General features: G+C 35.7%; 1 protein-coding gene across 1 annotated transcript; it reads right to left on the bottom strand.

Moving 5' to 3' along the window:
• Positions 1–2189: 2189 nt before the first annotated feature.
• Positions 2190–19595, bottom strand: CHRNB3 (cholinergic receptor nicotinic beta 3 subunit). Its single transcript, XM_072405409.1, has 6 exons — positions 19387–19595; positions 12535–12686; positions 9328–9372; positions 8127–8236; positions 6344–7226; positions 2190–5467 (listed from the first exon to the last, which is right to left on the bottom strand). Exons 1-6 carry the CDS (start codon positions 19448–19450, stop codon positions 5330–5332), a joined length of 1392 nt encoding a protein of 463 aa, XP_072261510.1. The 5' UTR covers positions 19451–19595; the 3' UTR covers positions 2190–5329.
• Positions 19596–21539: the final 1944 nt, after the last annotated feature.

Raw genomic sequence — 21539 nt, 5'->3', positions numbered from 1 at the left:
GGTCACTTAGTGGACAACTGAGCAAACTTTACTTACTTTTTAGAAATCTGTTCTCCTTGTTTTGCCCACATAACAGGCAGTAGAGGAAATCTCCCAGTATAAAATAAAGCCGACATTTTTAATGTTTTAATCCTTAAGGTTTAAGGTTTTAATCCTTGCTTACTCTAGCCGAAAAACAACTGGTCTCTACATTTGTTTTAATTCCTGGTACCTTCTCCAGATATTCTGCATTAGCAAGCACGCATTGTTCTGTAATTGTCTGAAGTATGTGCTTTTAGTTAAATACATTTTCACAGCATACATGTATCCAAACTGTATCTGCCTGTCATACTGAACCCCATATTCTACAAGACATACTCAGGGCTATGCTAAATGACTTGGCTTTTGTGAAATGTAGCTGTAGTTGATCTATATGTCTAACACGAAGCAATAGAGCCAAGGATTAGAAGCACACCATTGGTTTACAGGTTGATGTGACAGAGGAGGACATTAGTTAATATGGTTTAAAACTAGTTTTTCTTTATGTAAATCCTGTTCTAGCTAAAATTTTTTTAGCTACATTCAACTGAAACTGCTTTGTAACATTGAAGACTTTTTATCAGTCATTCTACTGGCTTCCTTGGTTTGTATCAGTGGAGGTAACATACCTTGTGTTGTATAGCCATATGGGCAACGCAGACACTGTATTCCAATTTTCATGGTGTTCTAAAATTTGGCAAGACAAATTGATTGTCCACAAACATGATTGGGGTAGGGGAAAGCTCTTTGTTTTCATAAATGTATTCTTATACCCATAGTGGCACGAAACTTGTACCATTTAGGGATGATATTTAAGTCTGGCATAGATGGAGCTTCTCACGCCTCTTGTGTGAGAAGAGGACCTCATTGTCCACTTATGTCACTTCATAAAAAGCTGTGTCCTGATTTGCAGGGCTGACCCTTCCTTGTAGGGTCATGTGTTTGTATTGTCTTATCAATGTTCAGGTCCTTAAATTCATCACTACACTAGCTGGGACATACCAAGTTACTTCTTTGTTTCAGTGTTTGCTTTTTTGGATACAAAAGCATCTTCAGATGTTTATATGCATACCAAACACACATTTGCAATGTTTAAAATCCCTTTGTGTTCCTGTTCTGAAAAGGAATGTTTAGAAAAAACATAAATGCCAAAATCCATACACATGGAATGATTAGATTCTCTCTCTCCAGTTTGTGGTCCTAGTTTGGTAAACCTGTTGAGTACCAATATCTCATAGTTTGTCTTCCAGTGGCTTGTATCGATCAAAAAAATGATCCTAATCTTTCTGTAGATTTCAACATTCAAGTCAACTCCTTCTTGCACATGAAACTTGCAGAACAACAAGGGGTAACATTTTTGTAGGGATTTTTTTCATGTGGACTTCATGGTCTTATCCACTAAATGTGTGTTTGTAGTGCAGATACTTTGATTTTGTGCTGCCTATTGTGTAACGGTGACCAAATGTTGTTACCTTATATCTTTTTAAGGCTTTCCTCTCTACCTCCACCATATACAGGTTAGCTACAATGGTTGACACAAAACCCCATAGGACAGCCATGTTTCTACAAGGACATAAGTTGTCCTTGTATGTACATGAAATAGATGGGGCTGTCCAACAATGAAGATTAGCTTGAATTCTGTTTGGTTCAAGTTACCCCTGTGGCTATAAATACTGAGGTATATGACAACATCCATTAGAACCAAGGTTAATGCTAATGTAATGTTAAGGTTAATCATGCAGTAGTAAAACATCTTCCACCATAAAATGAGGAAAAAAGGAAACATTTAAATTAAATATGACAAGTTACTACTAGCTTTAAACCCAGTGTTCTGGTTTTCTATGCAGTTTCAGTCAGTAATTTAGAACTGATAAAAAAAATTTTTTTGTGGAAATATCTTCTATAATGTACTTTGGTGTAGATATATTTGGCAGTATTTGAGTGATTTGATAAAGTTTCTGTTGTAACAGAAGTTTAGATGGTATTAAAAACAATAGTTTGTGCAAATAATACTGGAAATTGATATAAAAGGAGAATAGGATTTTAACTGTATATCCGAACGTTTGCCATAGCAACCTTGTGTATTTCCTGTATCCTGAATACCACAATGTTTTCCTGTAATGTGCACTAAGATATGTTCCTCCACTTAGAAAACCTTTGGAGAAAAAAAAATAAAGATTTGAATTATCAGTTTGCTGCTATTGCACTTTATTTTACTCATGATTGAATTCTGTAACCATTTGTAATACTGTCCATTATTATATTGCTGGAATTGGCCATTAATAGACTTTACAGGTTGTGTACTTTCTGTGGTAAACCACACATTTGCATTTATTCATATATAAAAAACCCTGTTCTTTGCAGATTTTTAACTGTGAAATGAGGTGAGTTGATCAAGACTTAACATACTAAAGTATGGATGGAGGTGACATTATACTAAAGGCATAAGAAGTATATTAGTAATGAGAAGAGAACAGGTAGACAAGTTATGCAGTTGGTAATGTACAAGTCAGTAAATAAAAACTTTTAGCTGAGCACAGGCTAGATCACTGTAGCAAAGTATATAGTGTGTTAGAAGGTCACACAACCCAGTGAAATACAAATATGCAGTACATTTATCCTGTGGTGTTCATACATCTATAAATGGCTTATTTATAATATAAAATGGCATAGCAAAGAATAGCATTCAACCCAAACATCAAGTCTTATTTTTTACAGAATATTGATACATTTAAGTGGCTATTCACACTTTGCTAACTTTGTACACAGAGTAACACACCTTGGGTCTGATATGCTTTCATCAGCAAATTACTTTGAAAAAATCCATTCCAGGTTTGCTGGATCACCCAGCTTCACTGATTAAAGTGTATCCTCCCCAGCCTTGGAGAGCTTTAATAACTCAGGCCCATTGTATCACACACTAAGGTGTGTTGTGTTAAGAGAGCCCATTCCTTTTAAATGTGCAACAAAAAAACATGCAGCAGTAAAGTACAGTAGAGTGATGTGGTGCAAGCTACAGACGTACTACATTTGGGCCAATTAAAAATGACATGGCTCCAGTTGAATGGAATGGCAATATAACCATTACTGCAAAAGAAAAGTGTGTAATCTTAGCCTTAGGAGGTGCTGGGATTTAGGCGAAAAGCTAATGAAGAGGATGCTGGGCGAGTGCTACTTTATTGGTGCCAATCAAAACAATAATAGACATTGAAAACCATGTTTTGTCTTTTAGTAAAGCTAAACTTTTAAGTCCAATAAAAAATATAAAAACCCATAATAAATGATACCTATGTGAAGTTTGATCTTCCACACGCTGGGTCTCAGGTTTCAATCTCAGCTAGGTCACTATCTGCATGGACTTTGTATGTTCTCCCTGTGTTTGTGGGTTTCCTCTGGGTACTCTGGTTTACTCCCACATTCCAAAAACCATGCAGTTAGGTCAATTGGGTTCCCTCCAAATTGACCTTAGACTGTAACAAAAACAAATGACTGAAACAGGGACATTAGATTTTAAGCCCCTTTGAGGACAGCTGCTGACATGACTTTGTACAGCGCTGTGTAATATGTCAGCGCTAAGTAAATACTGGATAATATTAATACCATAAGACCAATGTACTACTCTGTATGTGTAACCATGTTTACATTGTGCATACTATTTTATTAAATCAATGTGTTTATTTCAAAGATATCATTGTGTTCAAATGAGTCACTTCACAATTTGGTAAATGTGGCTTAAATATTGCTGATTATGCTGTCCTACGGACCAGAAACCCTTAAAGAAATGTGCCAGGTCACTCCAAACCTAACAACACCATATTAGAGAAAGTTTACAATTCCAAAAGAGAGCTTTAAATTTTGCCCCAATAAGAAAAAATAAGTAGTATCTGTAAAACTATAGTATCAAATAAATAATATCTCTATTGAAGTATGACGAGTTGAAATAAAAAAAATAAAAATAAAATTGTAATTTGTGATTGAAAGTGTACATGGGGGATGCAGGAGGAGGCATGACTGAATTATAGAGGTGTGCAGCCATTTAATTTTTGACATATAGAAGATTAGGCATGCTACATATCCTACAATCTGAAGAAATGCCTAAAGGAACTTGTGCAGAAATGCACCACTGAAAAACAATCATAGTTAAAAGTGCATTTTCCATTTCATTAAACAATATAAACAATATTTTGCCAAAAAGTGTATGCATTTTATCAGTGCAAACACAAGGAAAATCTGAGTTTTATATCCAGTAGGCCTGGGTAGATTGGAAAGAGGAGGAAAAATATTAACTGGGTGCTTATGTGTTGTTTACCTGACAGCGGGATGCACCATGGTCGGCAGAGGTAGGGAGACTTAAAGGATCTACTAGCATCTTGGTGCCAGAAAACAAAGGAAACTGTCAGAGGTCTTGTGAAGCCTATACCTTGATGTGTAAGAGCTGTTTTAGCAGGAATAACTATTTTCTGCACAAGTAGGCCTGGATAGATTGGAAGGAGGAAGCATCAAAACAATCTCCAATGAGGGGCGGTTATTTGCCTAGTTTGCTTTAATCATAATAAATATATAATCATCATATTATATAAATATTTATATATATATATATATATCAATTTTTATATATATTTTTTATGATTATAAGATTATTTGTTACACAATCAGTTGCATTTTTTGTAAGCTATAGAACTGTACATTGTTTGCTTGTAGAATTTAGGTCAACTTCAGAGGTTAAAAAATTGTATATTTGTGGTGCCAAAATATTCTGTAACCGAGGTGTTGCACTGAAACATTTAATTCATAACATATTTACAATTACCATCAGACTGGAGGAAGAATAACATGTCATTCTGTGAGTATGGCTACAAAGTGATGCCTAAGTGTGGCAGAAATTGTTTTTGGTGATTTGACAGAAACCATATAAAACAGTGGTCGCCAACCTTTTCAGACCCACAGACCACTAAATGTACCGTGCGGGCAGCCATGTGTCACTTAAAGGGGAAGAAACTTCCCCCTGAGTGACGTCATGATGCCAGAACCTGTCCATTCCCCTATCACAGGTCTGAGCCTGCGATGGGAGAGTGGGTGGGTTGTGTCCAAGGGCACAACCCGCTCACTGCCCTGAACCTGCAACCCGTATGGGGGACATGGCCTGCGGCTCTTGCCGTTGCACCCCCCCCCCCCCAAGGGGGGTCCTTCTCCTGACCCCACTGGTGCGTGCACCGGCCAGAGCCGCAGACCACCAAAATGTTCTCATGGACCACCAGTTGGCGACCGCTGATAGAAATTTTATTTCTCTTCAACATTGTGTGCTGAGTTGTTAGACATTGGTGCTGTTTAACCACATCCTGAGTGCAGGGGTGAAGATCAGAACTGAGCCAGTGATGGAAACGGACAGAAAGAGCCAGAGGAAGATACGATCAAGAACTTGGGCTACAAATTTCCAGTCTTGTACAACCTAGGGTTAAAGAATTCAATGTTAATTAGTGGTACAGTTTTCTATACATTTGTTGTATGTAATTTAGCGACATGTGACTTATCATGTTTAAACAATTCCTGCATGGGGGTAATTGCCTGTAAAACATTTGTAGTAGATGTCTTTGGAGGATTTCTCTTCTGTTCCCATTCTGGTAACAACTATACCATTTTTGATTTTCTTTTAACTTGTGTCCTTCCCACAGTAAGAAAAATAGATAATAGTCGACAGTAAGAATAAAAAATACATTTAGTAAATGGACGTAACTAATAAAAAAATTGCAAAATGCTCTAACCCTTCACTACTTTATACACCAAAATACTGGTTTTAGGTACACTAAAATTATAACTGTTATTTATTACTTGAATAATAAAATCTGTTCTAAATGACACTTCATTGAACATTAATATTAGTTGATATTTATGAATGAAAAACAGGGAGGATACCTTTGCCACCCTTAAGACAATTACTATAGCAGTCTGTTGTATGTGTGTGTATATATATATATATATATATATATATATATATATATATATATATATATTTTATAGTGATTAAGTTATGTATATAATGTTGATAACCAATTCAACACTAAATCAACAACCAAATGATATTCCTGTGATGCTCAGATCAGAAGACCTTGAACTGTATGCCCCCATTAAATGTGCATTCCTATGTGGATAGAGGGGCAAAGACCCCAATGCAAAGCCCATGTTGATGGCCCATTGAAAAAAGCTGTTTTTTTTACTTTGTAAAGTACTGTTACTGTTCTTGGTGTTTCTTTCTCTGCAATACCAATAAAACCAGCCAATTCGCTATGTGGTTGTGTGTATAGCTCACAAGTATAATGATACTTACTTGTCTAATAAAGTGTTCTTTTTTTACGTGGGTCGAAATATATTTTATAGAGTCTGATGCCTTTTCCAGAAAAGCAATTAGAACTCTTTCTCCATCATTAGCTTGAATATGTTTCCTTTTTCCAGAAGGCTTTGATTTTGATGGTGGTCCAGTATTTTCCGAGTCTAGGAAAGAAAATCGATCAACGTGTCCCTTCATGCACAACAACTTTGGGAGCTTCTGTAAGAAAAGGCCTTTTACCCAGGGAGCCATTGGATGATATGTTGCTGAGGAACGGTGGTGGACATTAATGACGAATACAGTCACTATTATTGACAACGTAACAAATATCATAATGAATAAAAGATATTCTCCAATCAAGGGAATTACCTTTGAAGAGGATGGAATGATTTCTTCAATAACAAGTAGGAACACTGTAAGAGACACTAGTACAGACGTTGAAAGTGATAACTTTTCCCCTTCATCAGACGGCAGATAGAAAACGAGAACAGTTAGAAAGGACAGTCCCAGACAAGGTATTATAAGGAAAAGGGTATAAAATAGAGGAAGTCTTCTCAAAACAAAAGAATAAGTAATGTATGGATATGAATACAGCCCATCTTTCCTCATTCCTTTAAGACCCGTGGCATTTAAAATGTCCCATTCTCCATTGTCAAAAAAATCCTTCCTGTCTACATTTGCATCTAAAAGAATAAGGTCAACCATGTTGCCATCATAAGTCCATGATCCAAATTTCATTGAGCAGTTTTGGCGGTCAAAAGGAAAAAATGTGACATCCATAGTACAAGAGCTTTTATAACTGGCTGGTGGAGTCCACGTCACTGTGCCATCGTATTTTATTATTGCTTTTGTCATCAAAGATCCTTCAAAACGTCCATCTGCACTGTAACATAAAAAAGATTCAAAACAATATCATCCCTTTCTAAATACCTTTTCTTATACTAATGTTTAGCGTATATTTAGAGCTAATAAGCCAACAGACTTCAGTTGTGTATAGAATTTTGATTCTCTAAATTATTGAAAGTTGATGATTGAAAGGAACAAATAGAATATATGTACTGTAACCAAATGTAAATATGTAATTATATACACAAATAACTATCAATTACCTATATAGTAGGCACTGACAATTAAATCTTGCATGTTTGGTATGTAACTACAGATTTCCAGATTTTGAGGATCACGTTTTTTGGTGGTCGTCCAGTCTGACTGCGCATGTTGGTTGAAGAGCTTATAAACAAAGCTCTAACTTAAGCATAGGGATATTTCTTTATTATAGCCATGTAACTGTATTTTTCATTCTTATTGGTTAAATAACTGTCAGTTTTCCAAATATAGTAAGTTTTTGCAAAATTTTGATGGAGTAGGTGTAGGAAAAGGAAAACCTGTTCAGTATGAAGGTAAGTTTTTTTGGATTTACAAAACAAATCTAACTCTCTTGATTACTATTGTGGTTCTTGATTCATTTATCAACCTACTTGTGATTACAATTTTCTTTGATCAGCTTTTGTTTTAATTGGGCTTTAATGACCACTGTACACTCTGTGCATTTGTTATTTCTCTGGCCCAGCCGGTGAAGATACACAAATTACCATTAACTGTTTATTTAACAGTTTTTCATTTTCTAACCTTATAGAAACAACATGGAAATGTCATCTTTTCTATGTGTATAAATTAGCCTCAGTGTACATTGCCTTAGATATTAGACCAACGATCACACACTACATATAAGTTACAGTAATTGTTTCTGTATTTTACTTAGTAAGGTTAAAAACATTCTTACTTTTCAAACAAGACAATGTCAGGAAGCCACAGTGATTCAGAAGGCACTCTAATGTAAGTAATTCCGCCATAATTCTTAGGATTCCATCTTAACTTTAGGTCCACCCATTCCTAAAGAAGGAAATTATTAAAATTAGTTATATAAAAAAGAATTATATACCTGATAATTGTTTAAAGCAAAACTACTCTGAGTTAATTATTTAGGCGGCCATTGCTGGCCTGGTTATAACATTTACAGCTTGTCTGGTTTATGTTCTGATTATTTTCCTTTAATATCTTCTGAATCACTAACCTAGTTTGAGTATATAGATCAGGTGTACAGATTATTGTGTACAATAATCTTTACATTAGCTTTACATTAACCATCTTTACAATGAGTTCATCAATGGTAGCTTCCTTCGTTTCTCAGTGTAGGTCCACTTGAACAAATTATAAGACTTTAGAGGACAATTTGGTGTGCAGCCATCATCCAACCATTGGAAGTGAATGTGTTTGGAAGTTTTCGACATATCCCTAGATTTTTGAGTAAACCCAGCCAGAGTATGAGACAGACCCTTTACATTTCTAAACTTTCGCAATCAATTAGAATCGACAGAACAGAAAGATCTATACATTTCTAAACATTCAGTTAGATGTGAATTACTATGTAAAATATTGTAGTACTGTATAATCGGATTAAATTCTATAAATACTAAGGACAAATCTAATAATAAATCAGATACATTTCACAATCATTCAAACCCTTTGTGAATCCTAGCACCTAGTTTTGGTCATATAGTTCCAAATAGAATTGATTTAGAATCAGAGCATTTCCGACCTTGGATCAGAACTTACAATCTGGTTCTGATCCAACATATACCCATCCCTGACAGATATAGCACAGGTGAGCCATTCTGACCACCACACAATAACAGGTATAGTATGTCTCATTGCATCAAAATTTTTCAACCAATCAGACTGTATTCAATCTAAATCTAATTTTGTGTTTGCGTCTAGTGATTATGCAGCCCATATCTGGTATACTGATAATAATTTCACTGAATGTATATACAAATTTCAAAGATGAGTTTAGATTAGTTGTACACACAACTAAAAATACATTTAATCCCTGTGCCAAGCTAATGATATCGGTCCAGATCTGCTAGCTGCAATATAACAAAAGTATATGCGTTGTAAAGGTCAAGAGAAATAAATTACGCTACCTGTCTCAGCCAAACATTTGTAGTCATCAACTGTTTCTTTTCATCCTGTCAAAAGAAAAAAAATATAGGAGAAATTGAGATATATGTGTTGGGAAGAGATACATAATAAGAGAATGCAGAATTAATTGAACAGATGACATTTTCATTGTGTCAGGTATTTTAAATAAATTCCCACAAGGTTTCATGTGCCAAGACTACGGTCCTTTAAAAATCCTGAATTTTCTTTGTAGAAAGTACTCTATTGGTTGTAGTAACGGTTCTTCCTTTTCTATGTTTTTAGCACAAAAAAAGGTCCAATCTGGCTGTTTAACTCACTAATACTGGCTTACCAAGGCATATTGATATTTGAGAAAAGTATTGTACATAAAGTTATGTACAGCATCCTCCAAAAAATCATAATCTGCCTGCATTGCACAGAGAACAAATTATAACATCAATGGGTATAAAAGAAGGAATGGAATAAAAATGTAATTAGCATACAGATGAGGGGGAAGGGGGGACAAGGAAGGCAAAATATAAGTAGACCAAAATTAGCTGTAAGGGATACTTTAAAGCAGTGGTCGCCAACCTTTTGGACCTCATGGAGCGTTAAGATAAATTTTTCGTATCAGTATTATCTCAGCCAACCTTCATTTACAGTGGCATTTGGTAAATGTAGATAGTGTGGACAAATGGCAGGCCTCATCTCATGGAGCACCAGTGCTATATATTGCAGTCTTGAGCAGTGAAGCAGAGTTTTCACATATAATATCTAGGGATTACTAGAGAGCTATGGCATGGTAAAGAAACCAATAAAGAACTTACAACAGCCTTACAAGACTGAATGTAATCCATTCTGTATTTTACTTGGAATAGAGCATTTCTTTTAAATCTCCTTTAGGAATAACACACTTACAATTACCGTAACAGCATGCCTAGAAAAATAATGAAATATTCATGCTTCTATAGTAATCCATTAACAAGTAAAGAACAATTGACATCAGATCATGGAATATATTTCTGCATTTTAAAGTAGGATTTCAATAATCCGAAGAGGTAAGTGATATTTCCTTTCCTCCGCCTTCCATTCTTCTTTAGTAAAATAGGTCTGTAATTTTGAAGACTCAGCTGTTTTTTGACCTATTTAACATCATCTACATCATTTATTTTCTTGCCAGCTCTTTGCAGTTACCAGTCTCATGCTTGACCAGAAATACTTCAACACAAGCATCTGTTCTATTGTTACACAAGTATTGTATATAACTTTGGCAGCGTATCCAGCCTAAAGAAATCTGACATACATCTTTTATTATGGGGGTGAAATTATGCTGTCCACGGCAGATTTTCTTTTATGTAAACCTACATTTGTGACACTTTTATCAGCAGTTCTTTATTATACCTACCAACATATTTCTGCAAAAAAAGTGACAACTTATAGACAAAATAAACAGTCATTAAGCCAATTTTTTTTTTAACTGTATATTTTTTAAAACACAATAATCCAACCAATATATTCTGCTTTTATTTTCAGCTACCCTAGTGTTTTCATAGAGATCAGACCATAGATGTGGAACTATCAGCACATACTATCAGCATAGAACACAATTCAACGTCCACACTAAAAAGGGTTAAAAACCCGTGGTGTAGTGGCTAGATACGTGATGAGCCTGAGAAAGAGGTGGCTTATTTCAGAGCTGCTGACACAGGTAACAGGATTTTCAGAAATGACTATTTTGGATCATTCCGGTTGTCAAGTGAATCACACACAGATTACTGCGCTGTATTAGTACTGGAAGTAATATACTGTGTGTAAGCTGATAAATGTTTTCTGTTCCATATTGAATTCTGTTTTCCTTTAGACTGCATGGAATGTATTGTATAAAATGTTTTTATTTCTTCTTACGTTCTTTATCTTATGCTATATAACACACACAGGCTTGGTGAAATGTCTGCTTTGTCTATAACCACCAAAAAGCCTTATGTTTTCCTAATAGTTGCATTATAAATGACATCTGGAATCTGGTTGCTTAGAAAAACATTAATTTATTTCTTTTACTCACCTATACAGTAATTCTGCAGTTCTTTTCTTTCAGAGAATTGTTAGATTGTAAGGCTTTCCTTTCCTACAGCAATTATGTGTTCAGTTGGAACTGATTGGAAAGTGCAAGTTGACTAAATACTGATCATTCAGGATATGCATGAAAAAAATAGTCAACGTTCTCTATGTTGTGTATACAATAATTTATTGAAATATGCAGTATAGTGGTGATTGGTCATTGTCTTTGAGCCTAGTAGCTTCACCAGAAATCGGTTCAACTAGTTAGAATTAAGAAGCTACTTAGGAAGCTAGTAGAAGATAGCTACTAAATCTGCAGTTGAAAAACTGGGCCATATAACTTGAGGGATCTTGACTCTAACCACAAATTGCCAGCATTGGGATTGCTAAAAGTAGACTCCTTATCATTGAGATGTCACTCATGATGGAGCAATTCCACAGAGGTAGCCAGAGAAAGAGTCGCCTTCTAATATTACCCTAAGTGTCATGCATTATATGGCTACATTTTTCAAAGGAGAATGACAGTCCCAATAACTTAGTTGTCCAAACCCAAATGAAAGCTTGATTGTCATCTAAGCAAGATAAACAATAAGAAGATTCCATTGTTAGGCTTTTTCAATAAGCCAAGCCAAGTGCAATAAAATGCACAATGCAGAAACCAACCAGATTTCAGTTTACTGCAGTTAGAACACTGCTATGGTGTTTTAACTTTAATGAAGCACAACAATTTGCTTTAAAAATATGAATTATACTCAACTAACTTCATGAGTTAAGAATGGTTAAAATACAAACCATGTTGTAAGTAGACAAGCAGAGCAGATAATTTCCCGCTCTATATTACAGATTGTTAGCCAAGTAGAGTATATCGTTATCCATGCTATGTTATAAATCAGTGGCTGAGCAGAATATATCATCAACTCTCATAGTTAAAAATCCCACGTGAACCGAATAGTCACAAAAACTGATTTTAAAAGACATATTGATGACCATTGCCAACCTTCCTTAGGATTTGATAGTTACCTGGTAGTGATGGTGTCTCGTCAATTACATGGGTATACCTCTCAGTACAGGTTTTCTTTATATGAAATGCTCAGACCTGCTTACTGACCACATTTCACCATGTGATAAAAAAACTGTGTGTTGCTAAAAGATATGCTGAAACGTTCTCTTACCACATCAACGAGCTGGGATATCTTCAAGCCAAAGTTTACTTTGATCGTCTTGTTGGGGTTTTCAACAGGCCTCACCCATTTCTGATAACCAGTAAAGAGGTTCCTCAGGAGGGCATCTTCTATTTCTGCCAAAGGATGGATACTGCAAAAGACTTATAGAAAATAGACCTCTTATAAGCTGTAGCATGCATCTATCCTGTTAATGCTGTAGTGGAATATGACTATTCATATAGATAAATAACAAAGTCCAAATCTATTTATTGCCCTAATTTTGAGATTGCAGTGATTATATTGCTATAGAAAGTTGGGCAAATATTTCAGAGCAGAGTTTATGTGGATCTGTATGGTTGTAATGGGGATCAGTCATACTATCTACTAATGTTTTGTTTTAAACTGTTGCATTCAATACATTTGAACACAGTAAGCAGCTAAACACACATTCAAAATTCATCTTTTCAAGATGTATTAAGAGACTAAAATCAAGTCAAATGTATTTATTTATTTATTTAAGTTTCTTTTAAAATATAGGTTAAATTGCCTCTTTTTCTGCTGAATACAGTGTTTTTTCCTACAAACCAGAAAAGTGACCTATCCAAACTTTGAAATCAACTTAGACATTTAACATGCTTGGGAAAGTTTTTTTTTTTTGGTATCTTCTGTTCATGTGTATGATCATTGTACAGCCTTGTTTTTTCCCCCACATTAATAGTCCAGAAACTGAATGCAAAAAACTAACTTGAGTTACTGATATCCTCCTAGTGCTCATACTGAACTAGATCAGAAAACCTAAGGTCCTCAGTGGACCTTCAGTGTTAGAAATACCTTTTGTCCCGGAAAGTATACCAGAAACTGTATGAGCTTTGGTAGAAGATTAATTTATGTACAGAATGTCCACTGAGAGTTGATAACATCATTTTAATTGGTTTTGCACATACCGGCAACTGGGGTCCAAATTTTTTAAACCTGGCCCTACTTTTTAGTAGATTTTGTTAGATAAAAATGTGTTTCTGTTAAGTAAGCTAATGGGGACTTTTTCTTTTAGCCAATTGCTAAAATTCTCAATTCTCAAACTCTATTTTGAACTTTCAGATAAATTATTTTGAATGTTACAACATTTATGGTAATTGCATTTTGCTATCATTTTTTTACCAGGAGCTAAAGCACAAACATACTGTAATGAGATCTGTAAGGGTTTGATGACTAGATTTTACATTCCTATATACTTTTCTTCTTTTTAAAAAAACATTAAGAAAATATTAAAATATGAAAACATTTTATTAAGACTGCTTTACCTAATATGCTTAGGAATGTTAGTAAAATCTGAATTTTATGGTATAATATTCATATTGCTATAAACATATTATTTTCTACATTATTGCCTAAATAGTAGACTCATTTCTATCCTTTTGCCGTAAGCAAATCCCACTCATAATGACCCAGTTAGGTTTCTAAACAAATCAAACTGTAAGTTCCCTGCAATAAATGGATGATGTGCTTTCTGCATGTCTCCTGTCTCCCCAACGATGGGCCTGATTTATTAAAGCTCTCCAAGGCTGGAGAGGATACACTTTTATCAGGTGATCCAGCAATTCTAGAATGGATCTGGTCCAGGATTCAAAACATTTGCTAACAAATAGCAAATTACTTTTAAGAAATCCATTCCAGCTTTCCTGTATCACCCAGGTTCACTAGTGTACCCTCTCCAGCCTTGGAGAGCTTTATTAAATCAGGCCCAATGTATCATTGCAGCTTTTATCAGTGTTTTCCATACTTGACACATAAGAGTGTGATATTTAAGCCTGCCAGGTGTTTTGGTTACTTTAAACCATATACTGTAATGAAATACCGCAAGGATGGGATGAAGGTACCACACAGCAAGACTGCTGCTCATAAGGGATCAATAAAGTAGATTCTGTCTATGCTGCCGAAAAACCTTCCAGCCTTAGGTCCTTGCCAGATTTTAGATTTTTGGTGGTCATAGTCACCTATTCTTCATAACTTTCTAATTTAAGACATTGATTGCTTTTCTTATAAGCCTTTTTTTGGCCAGCTTGCCAAGAATATGTAGGCCCTGTTGTCCTACAATTCATCATATCATACTAGGTAATATAAATGTGTCCTAAATATGGAGTAGTCCCGTACATAGTGTTTATTCACTTTCTAACTCTTACTACCGTGTCTCCCCGATTTTAAGTCATCCCCATAAAATAAGCCACCCCCGATTTTTGAAAAAATAAATAAAATAAGACACTCACCCGTGAATAAGACATCCCCCGATATCCGATCCTGTGTGTGTCTCCATGATGCTGGCTGCAGCACGTGTCTCCTCCTGGCTGCAGTGCAGAGCCAAATTGAAAGTAAAAAGCCGGCACACGCGCCCCCGAGATTCTGAACCAGGAAGCACGCTGCTGATCCCTGCCCTAACGGAGTTACCTGCCCTAACGGAGATCCCTACACTTAATTACCGTTTAATTATTTTTTTTGGGTGGCTTATTTGCGGGGGGGGGGGCTTATTTTTCATTTTAACATGAAAAGGGGGGGCTGTCTTATTTGATGGCCCTGCCTTATCATCGGGGAAACACGGTAGTTAGGGGAAGAGTAGTTAGATGTGAAAATAGGGGCTTAGTAATTGACAAAAAGTCTGTATCTGCTTTTCAGTAATGTGATGTTCAGTCTGCACAGACAGCACATTTGTGGAGAAAGGTGCTTGTGAAACAGCTTGTGGTGCAATTATGAAGATTCCACATAATTAGATGTTTTCAGCATTTAAACATTTCATTTTTGTTTTTTGAGTTTTTTCAGAGCAACAGAACTATTAGAATAATGTATGGTTCTATCCTGCAAGGTGTCAGGTTAGGGATGATTAATGCAAACTATGCAGATATCCCAGAAGTAACATGTCATACAACATAACACGTCAGCTCACCTGCACAAATAAATTGATATGCAGCAGCAGGGAAAATGTTCATGCAAAGTACTGACACCAGAATGTTCCTTTTGCTTCTGAACATTTCCTCCCTCTTTACAGGGAGCTATATTCTACATGCATCATGTTAAGCACACTGATAAGGACACAGCTAAAGCTAAGCTGTAGGCAGGCTGGAGAATGGAAGAAATCAATAACACTGAGATCCAAAGAAGGATAATGAAAATGAAATTCTTTAAAACAGCCTTTCACAACCTTTTTAGCCCCAATGGTCTTTTGAAATAACTTTCAGGTCTTAGGGAACCCCCACAACAAAAAAAGTAAAAGTAAAATATACCTTACATTGAAGCCAGTGGAAAGAAATGCCCAACTTATAAAGCTAAAGAGAGATAAAAGTATCACCCTACGGATGTAGCCAAGTGGAATTGGCTACAAACCTATAAAATTGCCATTACACAAGAGGTCAACCAGCCAAAGTTCACGCAACCCCTAGAAACCCCTGGGGTAGTCCTGGTTGACTACCAAACTATAGGATCACAATCGCATGAGAGGTCAATCAGCCAAAGCTAAAGTAATCTCTAGCAACCTCTTGGGGAACCCTAGTTGGCTACCAAATTAGAAGATCACCAACACATAAGAGGTCAATCAGCCAAAGCTCAATGAACTCCTAGCAATCTCTGGAGGAACCCTGGTTGGCTACCAAACTATAAGATCACAATCACAAGAGAAGTCAATCAGCCATATCTCAAGGAACCCCTAGTGACCTTTGGAGAAACCCTAGGGTTCCATAAAAGCTTGGTTGAGAATGACTGCTTTAAATCAACTTTGGCAATTATGCAATATGCATTGCTTTTGCAAATAAACGTCATCCAGGTAGGGCTTAGATGAGCTTTAACAGCAAAAATTTGGGCAAAGTGGGTTACTAATGACACTGATGCCATAAATTCCAAAATTACCTAATAACGAAACTAAATTGTTTCATTTAGGTAGACACTTTGGGTAGATACAACTCATGTGTAGGAACTATGTTCATATTTGGTAAACTTGTAGATTGGAGGAATTGCAGCAGAATAAGATCTATCCATGTGTGTTGTTCTTCATGGCTGTAAAGTGTTAAGGGTTTGGAGGTTTGCATACTGAGTATCACTGCCTAGGTACATGTAATGCCTATAAAAAGGGAGATAGCACCACCCACTTTACTAAAAACGTTCTTCGCATCAGAGGGCGCTGCATATTTTATTCCATCTTTGGTCACTTTTATATTAGTGTTTAACTTCTTTTCTGCCATTAGAGCCATGCAAAATGATTTCTCTCCACCACAAGGCAAATAAAAGAACTGCTGAAAATATACACTTTGTGACGCTCCCTAAAAGCTTCCCCTCTGCAACACTGAGTTTTTTTTAATAGGATAAAACACATGCGTTAAGAAGACAAATATGTAATACAAGGGCATAATTCAACGTCAGGACATTTCCAACAGAAGTCTTCGAATTCCTTCATCATTTCCATTGACATAATTCCCAAGGTGAAGGAAACCCAACATGTTCCTATGTATAAAAAAAATATGAAGTCTAATTTTTGTTGAGCTCCTTTTGGAAATGCTAGTTGCCTGGTTGTCATACTGATCTGATAATGTTAGTGCTTTCTGAGTCAAAACTTTGAAACTCTTCCTCAATCAGAACGCATTGAAGCCATTAAAAAAGCATGATGGCCAGGCAACATTATTTTTTAAAAAAACACTACAACACTCCTTTTGCCAACTAAAATGTTGTGATGCAGCTTATTTGAAAAAGTGGATGTTGAGCCATTAAACCCATTATATATTGTTAATTCCAATAAATCAAAGTCTTATCAAAGTCACATAATTTCTGAATGTATATCCTTGATTTTGAGTTCCTACAACAAATAGCATTTAACAAACTTTCATCATCTCTGTATATTTTAATAGCAGCCTCCATATTTCTTTAAAAATAGATTTCTGTTCTATCTTTTAACCGTTTTGTAAATATCTGACCATTATGGTGGTTGACCAACCATGTTCACACACAAGTCAAGACAATTACAAGCTTGTCATACTCAGTCTGTTAGAGTTTGTCATTTCTATGAACTATGGCTTTGGTCACTGCTAAAGGTTACAGGAAATGTAAGAAGCCTGGAGGAAACATAAGCCACCATACTTCTAGGTAGATCGTCACTTTAATGAACAAGTCATGAGTTATATGCCGTCACTGCATGCACTCAATCCTAGGCTATTGGGAATAGAGCTGGTTCTGAAATTAGTAATTCAAGCACCATACTTCATGTAAATTTGAAATGACTACAAATTACACGTATATATGCAAATGAGGCTTATTACAAACAAAAGATGTCTAGAATACAGAGATATTTCCTATATACAGTGGCAATATACAGCTCAACAGCTGTAAGCAATCTAAGACATTTGAGCGTTACTTGCAGTGATGGAAACTATTGGGCTTAAAAAAATGTATCTGGTTAGAATATGGGGCTTCTGAAAATGTTAGTTCAATATGTTCTGTGTCACCGACCTGGAACAATTATGCAAATCATTAAATCCTAATCTGTACACTAGTTTTAGGTTGGCAGTAATCAAGTCAAAAAGTGGCATGACAGCCTGGCCCATTAGTATTTTCCGTAAATAAAGTCAGCAATGGCAGATCCATATTCCTTTTAATCATATTGAGATTTGTAGATCTCTGTGCTGACTCCCTTTTAAATTTTGGAAAGGGAGCAAATCTTTTACAGTACATCCATTGCAGTTATCCGTTGGCTGAGTTGGGTCAAAGATCTGGCCCTCCAGAGATGCAAGTAAGGATATTGAGATATCTTCTCCAGGCTTCTGCTTTACTATAGCTAGTAATAATTAGCCCCCTTAACCAAACACAAGACAATTAGCTGTACTTAGCTTTGCAGGAAACAAAATACATTTTTAAAATATATTATATATTGTAAATTTATATAGGCATGACATCTTAAAGAAAAATAAACCCACACCAAAAAATACCAAAAGAAAGAAAAAAAAAATCAGCATGTCTAGAATTTATGTCTTATTTACAGCATACCATGACCATACCATGACACTAGGAAAGCAACTCTGTATTATACACATCATGACAACATAAGACTGAAATTCATCTATCTATCAGCACAACGTACTGTATATGGATGATATCTGATCTATACCCCATACAATTATAAGTATGTACACCCAGAATAGATAGGGGGTCTATTTATAAGGCAATGAATCTGATTCTTGGTGAACAATGTCCCAGGACAATGGATTTCAATGGCAGTAATTAATTCTATACCAGGGATTGTTTCAATGAATGTCAGATTTACTACTGTGCATTTCACTTTTTCAATAATGTTGTTTTGCTGTTTTAATAATAATAATGTACTGTAGTCATTAGGTCACTATACTATGAAGATTTTAAAGCTCCTTATAAATCCATAGTATAACTTCAATGCAAAGGTAATAGATATGCAAACCCTAATTGCTATTTCACTTGAAACCTTCACGGCAGTACTTCCAGGTATTCTTTTAATAAAAGTAGCGGTTTCAAAATATTGAACATTTCTTTTAAGATTTCATTTTCATTGGAAATTTTAGTAATCAGGTTTATGTATAATTTCAGATGACTGCATGGCTGTTTTTTTTAAATGTACACTGAGAATAAATAATTTTATTATACTGTATAGTGCAGAGTAGTTTTACCTTGTGTATATTACCCATACCTGGAGAACTCTAATAATAGCTCTTTATCTGACAATTACACCTAATATACTACACTACATCTAGGGAAATGATCAATATATAGCTTGAGCGCTGAGGAGTAAAGTTAGACATGAATTCATAAGAATTTAAAGAAAAAATCAGTAAAACATGTATAATAAAATAATGCACTTACCAGAGTTGATGAAACAAGCAATAATGGTTACAAAGGGGAGACAAGTCCACTGGATCATGTTCATCTAGAGTGCCTTCTGTGTCAGTTTCAGTGATGTACTGTCATAGAGCAGATTTATGTGGCAGCGCAAATTAATACTGTAAAAGACAGAGGAAGGATTTATCGCAATTCCATCAGCATGAGAAATCATCGAAGCGTATTTTACTGTTTCAGCTGCCTGCTTCTAGTGCTCTGGTTCCTAAGCTCTGCCCTGTTTAACCCTCCTCATGCCCACTGTCCTCTAAGGATATGTGATAGTGACAAATATTAACACTGGGTAGTTACTAACAAATGCTGGGGATAGCTTCCTAATTACTATTATATTGTTATATTTGTTATTATACCTTTTTTATAATTGTTGTATTGGTGTTCATTAATATTTCAAGTTGTGTGTATTGTATGACAATTTTCTTAGGATCATTTAGTTTTTACCACATTAATAAAGTAGAGTAAAATAAAGATAAAAATGTAAGGTATGGGATACATATTTAAAGCTAAAGTGGAAACTGGTTATATTTTGCCTGGTTCCTCCTTCCTCCTTTTGTCACATAGTAATAAAACAAATAATAAAGCCTTTTTTTACCATTTAGACTTATTGACATCAGCGCTTTTCTTTTCAATGCAGGCAGCCTAATGCTGATGGAAGGGCGCAGCAAGGTGCTGAACATCACTTCCCCAAAACAGAAAGCTGTTGTACTTCCAGCATGTGATGCTAACACACCCTGGTTAAAAAAAGTGAAATTCAGTGAATGAAGGGGACAGACTAGGGACAGTAGGGCTGAGGAGGAAAAGGTAGATGATGCAGGTTGTATCTGAATTGTTGTAGCTTCTCGTGCATATTGTGACAAGCTAACAGTGTGCAGTAAAATCAGAGGAATTTCAGTACAGGAGAGCAAACTTTGCAAATGTAAAAAAAAACTCAAACCAAATATCTTTCATTGATTTAGTAGGCTTGCTCAATTTCTGCTATCCCAAGACGGTCAGTTGTTGTGGAATGTTAGAACATAGGAGAATAAGAACATTAGGAGGAAATTGATCATGAGAGGAACGCATGGGCTGTTACTGCTAACCCATTTCTAAAAATTCTAGTTGCTTGGCCATGCATCATCACTGATCAAGAACACATGTTACAAATAAGGCCAGGTGGGAAAAAACAGAAATCTATATATGCAAATGTGACTTACAGTATTACCAAAAGAGGATCAGTAAGATGAACAGGCCACTAGCGTTTTTAGCATGTCACCATTGGTAGCCCCCACATCCTGCTTGTGACATTCCCAGTTATTCATTATAGGCAGGACTTTACCATTGTGGGTCCCCAGGGTCCTTTCTATATTATGCACACACAAACAACAACCTACCATCTAGAGCAGCCTTTCTCAACCTATTCCCCAAAAAATATTCAGGTCTCAAGAAACCCTTGCTAAAAATTCTTTATCAGGGGCCATTGGGAACATGCTCCTTACATTGGTGTTTAATTTGAAGAATCCCCCCCTTTCAGTGGTTTCTGAATGCCACCCTTATAGAAAGCTGAAAAGATCATTAGAGTTATGCTTGTGGCTCTGCCAAGTGGTGTTAGACTTGAAACTATGCAAGCATCTTTTAAAAGGAGGACAGTCAGCAACAAAAAAAACCCTGGAGGAACCCTAAGGTTCTACAGAACCCTGGTTGAGAATTGCTGATGTAAATCGTCCTTCGGTAGCAATGCAAAGTCTGTGATCCCTCTCATTGCTGCTATCTTTTTCTAGTTTTTAAGTATTTTCTCAATGTTCACATGAGGGTGACATTATCCCTGCAACCAGTTCTTACTTTCAGCATTTTATAGGTGTCAGGATTGTGGATTGAAATACACATGTGGGGTCGTAATGTACAATTACAGTAATATAATGGTACATAGGTTTTATGGTGGAATATTATTAAATACAGAGTCTCTTGTCATTAAGTTCTATCTACTTTTTTACTTTTATACAAAGAACAACCAGGTTCCTCTCAGGGTAGCCATCAATTAATGGGACCTTTGAGGTCAAAGAACAAACAAATGGTTTCATACATGGATATAAAAACAGTATACACTTTTATTCAAAGAATCAGAGAGTTTTCCATAAGGATATTTA

This window comes from Pyxicephalus adspersus, chromosome 3 (assembly GCF_032062135.1).
Source record: "Pyxicephalus adspersus chromosome 3, UCB_Pads_2.0, whole genome shotgun sequence".
NCBI classification, from domain to species: Eukaryota; Metazoa; Chordata; class Amphibia; order Anura; family Pyxicephalidae; genus Pyxicephalus; species Pyxicephalus adspersus.
Note: the sequence above shows the minus strand (reverse complement) of the source record. Positions and strands in the feature narration are given on the sequence as shown.

Excerpts from the sequence above, each read along its gene's own strand:
- CHRNB3 (XM_072405409.1), bottom strand. The coding sequence starts at position 19,450 with ATGAACATGATCCAGTGGACTTGTCTCCCCTTTGTAACCATTATTGCT. Across the intron at positions 12,687-19,386 it reads TGCTTGTTTCATCAACTCTG|TCTTTTGCAGTATCCATCCT; the intron begins GTAAGTGCATTA and ends ATTTTCTATAAG. Across the intron at positions 7,227-8,126 it reads GACATTGTCTTGTTTGAAAA|TGCAGATGGACGTTTTGAAG; the intron begins GTAAGAATGTTT and ends TTTATGTTACAG.